This window comes from Carlito syrichta, unplaced genomic scaffold (assembly GCF_000164805.1).
Source record: "Carlito syrichta isolate Samal-C Ts95f unplaced genomic scaffold, Tarsius_syrichta-2.0.1 Scaffold308899, whole genome shotgun sequence".
Lineage (NCBI taxonomy): Eukaryota > Metazoa > Chordata > Mammalia > Primates > Tarsiidae > Carlito > Carlito syrichta.
Window position 1 is genome coordinate 122160 of NW_007252995.1, and position 7717 is coordinate 129876.

Sequence of the window (7717 nt, forward strand, 5' to 3'; positions counted from 1 at the left end):
ATGCTTTTTTTTTTTTTTAATCAGAGTCTCACTATGTCGTCCACGCTGGAGTGCAGTGGCACGTTCATGGCCACCGTAGCCTTGATCCTTCCATCTCAGCCTTCCAAGTAACTGGAACTATAGGTGTATACCACCACACCTGGCTAATTTTTTAAATTTATTGTAGAGACAAGGTCTCACCAAGTTGCCCAGGCTGGTCTTGAACTCCTGGGTTCAGGTAATCCTCTCACCTCGGCCTCCCAAAGTGCTGGGATTACAGGCTTGAACCACTGTGCCCAGACCCATTACACTCTTAACAGGTTACACTACTGTCACTCTGTACAGTACATTACATAATGACACTGCTACCCATTTTCACCCTTCCTTAGCTTTGTTCTTATTGTTTCCTCTGTCTGGAATGCCCTTCCTTCTTTTTCAATCAAATAAGTCATTCTTTAAAACCTAATTTAAAGGCCAATCTCACCCTCTTATGACAGAAGTAACTACTCTCTCCTTTGAGCAACTATAGTACTCAATTTATTGAATCTGGCATTTGTCACACTGCCTTTCACTTTCCTGAAGTATGTCTTCCAAATTAGATGGTAATCTCATTTTTATAGCCCTCTTTCCTACAATGCCTGGCAGATAGTAAAAATCCTCAGTAAATGCTTGCTGAATAAATGACTAAATTAATGGTTGATTTAGCCCTACCAGATTCCTAGAAAAAATTACTTTAATTAAACTTTGACAAGAAATCTAGGAGTATTTAATTACCTTGAAGTCTTAGCATGGCAACCCAAGTACATACATATGCAGATCTTAGAAGGTTCTAGATCTGAAAAATAGGTAGAACTGTTTTCAACATCTGGTTGTAGTATGTAAAGTTCTGGAGCACGGGGGCCTTGTCTGTGTGGAGATGCTTCGCTTGGTGCTTAAAGTAACAGTAAAGATACTCTGCCTTATTATTTGATAATGATAACTATGAATAATTCCAGAGGTCCAAGAAATCTGTCAGCTGTTTGTCCTAGAAAATAGTTGCAGCCAGACAGGCTCGGTGGCTCAGCCTATAATCCTGCGCCTTGGGAGGCTGAGGTGAGTGGACTGCCTAAGCCCGCGGGTTCGAGACCCACCTGGGCAACTTGGCGAGACCTCATCTCTACAATAAATCAGCCACTGCACTCCAGTCTGGGTGACAGAGTGAGACTCCAACTCAAAAAAAAAAAAAAAAGATATACAACCTGAAATATAAAGCTTTCTTCATGGCTCCACTAAGTGTGCTCTCCTCCAGGGAGCTTTGCCCAAACTATCCAGGCTGGTTTGAGTGCTTCTCCTATTTGCTCTCACAGCAATTTGTGTCTTCCTCTAGTGGAGCAGGTATCACATTATAAATAATACTTAAATAAATAGTCTCTTTCACTAGAACATAGATCCTTTGGTGGGGTAGGAACTGTATTTGTGTTCCTGGTATGTAGGACAGTGCCAATTAAAGGTCTGCTCAATAAATTAAAGCTTCCGAAAAGGTCAATATCGCATTATAATGACCTTCATGGCAAGCACCAAGAGAAACCCAGTCACTTAATATATTTGATTGTTAGTAGCTAAAATATGTCAAACACCCTAAATACAGCATCCTGCCTTTTCTAAGAATTGAGCTTATTGCTTGTAGACTTTTGAAAAGATTGGGTAAATGCTTATAATCCTAGAAATTTGGAAGGCCCAAGCCGAGTAGTCCTAGCTACTCAGGATGCTGAGGCAGGAAGATCACTTAAGCCCAGGACTTTGAGGTTACACTGAGCTATGACAGAGCCACTGCAGTCCAGCCGGGGCAACAGAATGAGACCCTACCTCTTAAAAAAAAGACTATTGCCGAAGCCCAGCAGTCAGGGCTGCAGTGGCCGCTCCCGGCCTGTAATCCCATGCTTTGGGAGACTGAGATGGATGAATCGCCAGAGCCCAGTAGGTCAACGCTGGGGTGGCCGTGAGTGTGCCACTGCACTCCAGCCTTGGCAACAGAGTGAGACTCCAACTCAAAAAAAAAAAATAAAAAGACTGTGTTTGAAAAAGCTTTAACTCAGAAAATCAAACCTGTACTGGATTAAAAAAAATGTGGCACATATACACAATGGAATGTTATGCAGCCATAAAGAAGGATAAAATTATGAGCTTCGCAGCAACTTGGATGGACTTACAGTCTACAATACTGAGTGATCTATCACAGAAACAGAGAACCAAGTATCACATGTTCTCACTCATAAGCAGACCATGAACAATTATTATAATACTATAAGAAAGGGATCGGCAGTAGTGGGAAGCTGCCAGGAGAGGGCAGGGTGGGATTGGCAGTAGTGGGAAAAAAAATGCATAAAGAATATTTCACATGGTTCCAATTAAAAAAAAAAAAAGAAGAAGAAAATCAAACCTGTACTTATATACATATGTATCTTGTTTGTTTTGTTTATTTCACAACCCTCTCTAGGACACACAACTATCTTTTACCTACTTTTACACATTGATTCTAATTCTTCAACTGCTTGTTCAGCCTCCTGAATTTCTTGGTAAATGGCTGCAAGTGGTGCCAATTCAGCATGCCTTCGGTTCAAGGACCTTTGGTTCTCTTCATTCACAGGGATATGCTGCAAACATTGTTCAAGTGTTTGGTACTCCTCATTCAGGTCCTCCAAATATTTCTGGAATGCTTTATGCTTCCAGAGCATCTTGGTGTCTTGATGACAATATCTCCTGGACCAATTCTTATTTGACAGATGATGGAGAATGTAATTCCTGTTTGGTCTAAAAATCCACAGTCTTGTATCAAGAGGTGTCTGTCCACATTGATGAGAATGGAGGTGGATATGATGCCGGGGGTAACCATTTAGAGATGGATGTCTAAAAAGCCAAACACACAGGTGACGATTCATCTCAGCATCTGAAATATAATAAACATAAGCTGAAAAATATCAACTCTAAAGATACATGGCATAATAAAGTTGGAAGAAACTTAAAGAAATTGTTTTTAGTTTACTGCCTCAGCCAGCTCCAACCAGTCCCAAAATTCAACAAATCAGCACAAAAAATAATTATTCAAACCTCTGCATAATGACATTAGGATAAATAAAAACCAGGCTGGGGCAGTGGCTCATGCCTGTAATTCCAGCATTTAGAGAGGCCGAGGTGTTTGAAACTAGCTTGGGCAACTTAGTAAGATCTTGTCTCTACAATAAATAAAAAAATTAGCCAGGTGGGATAGTGCATGCCTGAGGTAGAAGGATCACCTGAGCCCAGCAGGTGGAGGAAGCAGTAACCTTGAGTGAGCCACTCCAGTCTAGGCGACAGTGAGACTCTGACTCCAAAAATAAATATATAAGGTAGTTTTCTACCCACTCAACATATGTAATTAACTAAAGCAAATGGGTAGGAGCACAATCAACAAACATATTCATTGAATGGGTTAAATCAGCTATTTTCTAGAAAGTATCCAGAATCTAGAATTGAGAGTGTAAACAAGATTTGAAAGTCATGAAATGATCACGCAATCTTTAGGTAGTTCACATAGTCATACATTTCTAAAGTTTAAAGAAAATATCAACAATTATGTTGTCTATTTAATTTTACATATGTCCAAGGAAGTCAAGTAACTTAATCATGACTATTCGCTCAGTAGGATGGGAATGGAGCTGGTATTAGAAGGCTTAAGCTGCCAGTTCAAGGCTTGGTAGTTTTCATTTCCAATAAGGTGCTTTTCTTTTAGCTGACATCCTACAACTTCAAATATTAATAGACCAAGAAAGGTCTGGTGAAAAAGGGACAGTGGTGAGAATTATATTAAATGAAAAAAAGCAGCAGACAAAATACTAGACTCTCAATCATGCCTTTAAAAAATTCTATAAGCCGGGCTCGGTGGCTCAGCCTGTAATCCCGCGCCTTTGGGAGGCTGAGGTGAGTGGATTGCCCGAGCCCGCGGGTTCGAGACCCGCCTGGGCAGGCGAGACCTAATCTCTACAATAAAATAAAAAAATCAGCTGGGTGTGGTAGCGCGCGCCTGTAATTCCGGCTCCTTGGAAGGCTGAGGCGGAAGGATCGCCGGAGCCCAGCAGGTCAAGGCTGTGGTGGCCGGGAGCGGCCACTGCACTCCAGTCTGGGCGACCGAGTGAGACTCCAACTCAAAAAAAAAAAAAAAATTCTATAATATGTAGTATACACAATAGAAAAGTAAATAAATTTTTTTTGAGACCACCGCAGCCTCGACCTCCAGCGATCCTTCCGCCTCAGCCTTCCGAGTAGCTGGAATTACAGGTGCGTGCTACCACGCCCAGCTGATTTTTTTTTTATTATTTATTGTAGAGATGAGGTCTTGCTGCTCAGGCGGGTCTCGAACCCGTGGGCTCGGGCAATCCACTCACCTCAGCCTCCCAAAGGCGCGGGATTACAGGCTGAACCACCAAGCCCGGCAAAGTAAATAAATTTTTAAAAAGAAAACTAGATAAGAAATATACCAAAATGTTAGCAAGATGCTCTAGTTGTAGGATTATGAACACTTTTGCTTTTTTCCCCCTACTTTGCAGTGGTTTTCCAAGTCTTCTATACATATAACATGTACTATGGTCATAATCAGAAAAAAGAAGTTACTTTAAAAAATTACAGGTTGGCCAGGTATAGTGGCTCAAGCCTGTAATCCCAGCACTTTGGGAGCCAAGGTGAGAGGACTGCCTGAGCAGGGTTCGAGCATGGCCTGGGCAACTTGGCAAGACCTCATCTCTACAATAAATAAAAAAATTAGCCGAGTGTGGGAGTGCACACATGTAGTTAAAGCTACTTGGATGGCTGAGGTAGAAGGAGCGTCCAGCAAATCGATGCTGGGGTGACCATGAGTGTGTCACTGCACTCCAGCCTGAGAAAAAGAGTGAGACTACAACTCAAAAAAAAAAAAAAAAAAAATACAGGTTAGGTGAAGTTGACTGCACAATAATTATGTTTTCCTCTCTGAGATAATCAAGAGCGAACAAAAGTACACAATGGTTTTATTGAGTAGAAAGGGAAAACATAAAGCATTCTAAAAAAAACATTTTGCCCCTAAAATCTCAAGATTCAAAGTTGAACTAAAGGTCAAGCTTAGTATGGCAGTATGCCTGCAGTCCCAGCTACCTGGAAGGCTGAGGGAGAAGGATGGCCTGAGCCCAGGAGTTGGAGATTGCAGTGAATTATAACTGAGACACCGCACTCCAGCTTGGGCAGCACAGTGAGACTTCATTTTAAACAAAGGAAGGAAGGTTTCAGCTACTTGGAAGGCTGAGGTGGAAGGATCACCTAAGCCCAGCAGGTAGAGGCTGTGGTGGCTGTGAGCATGCCACTGCACTCCAGCCTGGGTGACAAGAGTGAGACTCCAACTCAAGGGGAGAAAAAAAAAAAAAAAAAAGGAAAGAAGGAAGAATGAGAGTCAAAATTATTTATCAGAACCAACCATCAACCTTTACTCTTTCCAGAAATCCTACCATGCTAGGAGGTGCATTCCTATATTAGCTCATTTGATCACTGTAAGTCTGGTAACTTAGCATTATCACCTAGGAAATAAAATATTTAGAATCGTCTCTAAAATATTCAAAGTTTGCAGGGCTCCCTTGGCAGATTTTAACATAGTGAAAAACATTTGAAAAGAACTGTAGGAAAACGCACCAATGCCCAGATGCCACAAACTATATACTCCCCCTTTCCCTCGATCCCGAGTGGCTTTACATCTAGTTTCAAGCACATCCGAGGAGGTGTGCCCATTTGACAATCAACAGAAAAAACGATGACAGATTTTTTGCACGAATATTTATCGCTAAAATTTCCACTTGAGGAACAGTAGTAGAATAAATAATCTCAAGGTCATGAATCTTAACATTAAGGAAAAAATCCAAGACGTTTACTCTCCCGGGTTAGCTATACTTGAGCGCAGTAAGACCCACCACATCACAGTATCACTCCGAAACTTTAGGAAAAATTCTCGATGTCTGCACGTTGGAAGTCACTAAGCTCGCGGAGGAGCAGCACGTGCAAATCATCCTGAGTAACTCGACGTAAGGAGGGATTCCACAAGGAAAATACACGGGGAAAGAAACCGAGAAAAGATCAGGAAAGAAATGCAAGTACCTAAGGTAAACAGCAAAGGACGTTAGCGTGCCTTACTGAGGCCGGAACCTTCCGAGACCTACTACAGTTCAACCCCGCCACCCGAAAACGCTTTCACTTCCTGGGTGGATCACTCTTTCCGGGTTCACGCTTGCTCCCGGCCCCTCTTCCGTCTCGACCCTTTTCCAAAGGCGTAGTCCTAGGGCATGAGTAACACTGAGCTTTAAGTGACGCAATCAGCTAAATGAGAAAAATGGCAAAGCGAGAAATTCTCGTGAGACTACCACGCGCCGTTCTTATTCCGAGCGGGAGACTAGGATGTAGGTGGAGGTGGTGGCAGGGACAGAGAAGCGGAAGCGGGGATGGACTACCAAGCCCAGGAGCTCCCACAAGGAATCCTGGGAGTTGTAGTTTTCCCAGAGGCAGCCCCGCCCCCGCCCCCGCCCTCCGCCCGGCCCAGTTAAACCAGAGTCCCCGTAGTCCTGGTTAAGAGCTCAAGAGTTCCAATATGTTACAGTGAAATTACAAGAATTTTCTTATATATTGGGAGCCCTTAAGCATTGCTTTCTGATTTTTTTTTAAAATGTAGTCTACAGGTGCGGTGACTCATGTCTATAATCCCAGCACTTTGGGAGGCCGAGGTGAGAGGATTGCCTGAGCTCACGGGTTTGAGACCAGTCTGGACAGCTTGAGGAGGCCTCATCTCTACAATAAATCAAAAATAAATAAAAAAATTAGCGGGCCGTGGTGACGCATGCCTGTAGTTCAAGCTACTTGGAAGACTGAGGTGGAAGGATCTCCTGAACCCAGCAGGCCGAGGCTGTGGTGGACGAGAGCGTGCCCCTGCACTCCAACCAGGGCAACAGAGTGAGACTCCAATTAAAAATAAAAATACATGTAGTCTTCATTTTCATCATCAAAAGATGTAGGAGATTCATCCAGGCGCGGTGGCTCATGCCTGTAATCCCAGCATTTGGGAGGCTGAGGTGAAAGGATTGCCTGAGCCCAGGGGTTTGAGACCAGCCTGGGCAACTTGGCCAGACCGCATCTCTACAATAAATCAACAAAATTAGCCAAGTTGGTGGCGCACACCTGTAGTTCCAGCTACTTGGAAGGCTGAGGCCGAAGGATCACCTGAGCCCAACAGGTCAAGGCTGTGGTGGCCATAAATAAAGAAAGAAGAATTTAGGGAATTCTGCATGTTAATTGCCGTACTTTTCGCTTTCAATGCTTCAGAAAATACCTAATGACTAAAGAAGACTATAAATCTGTATTTTAAAAAGTCCTAACAGGATCCAAAAGATAGGAGATGGTATATATTTCCACGAATCAGTGATTTCATAATGTTGCATTTGCATATGAAATGTAGGGAATCAACCTAGATTCATAGCTTGTGAACCACTGGTGAAATAAACAGGCCGGGCTCGGTGGCTCAGCCTGTAATCCCAGCACTTTGGGAGGCCGAGGTGAGTGGATTGCCTGAGCCCGCGGGTTCGAGACCCACCTGGGCAACTTGACGAGACCTCATCTCTACAATAAATTTTTAAAAAACGAGCCGGGCGTGGTAGCGCGCGCCTGTAGTTCCAGCTACCTGGAAGGCTGAGGCGGAAGGATCGCCAGAGCCCAGCAG

General features: G+C 43.3%; 1 protein-coding gene across 2 annotated transcripts in view; it reads right to left on the reverse strand.

Annotated features, from left to right (window-relative positions):
- The window catches only part of MTRF1 (mitochondrial translation release factor 1), a 51620-nt gene extending 45436 nt beyond the window's left edge, over positions 1–6184 (reverse strand). The window contains exons 1-3 of one of the 2 annotated variants that reach the window (XM_008066381.2): positions 6130–6184; positions 4868–4891; positions 2480–2905 (exon numbers count right to left, since the gene is read on the reverse strand). In XM_008066381.2, the coding sequence (XP_008064572.1) occupies positions 2480–2897 (418 nt within the window). In that variant the 5' untranslated portion in view covers positions 2898–2905; positions 4868–4891; positions 6130–6184. Of the gene's footprint in view, positions 1–2479; positions 2906–3615; positions 3702–4867; positions 4892–6129 lie in introns of those variants that run through there. The other variant, XM_008066382.1, reaches the window with a different exon arrangement.
- Positions 6185–7717: the final 1533 nt, after the last annotated feature.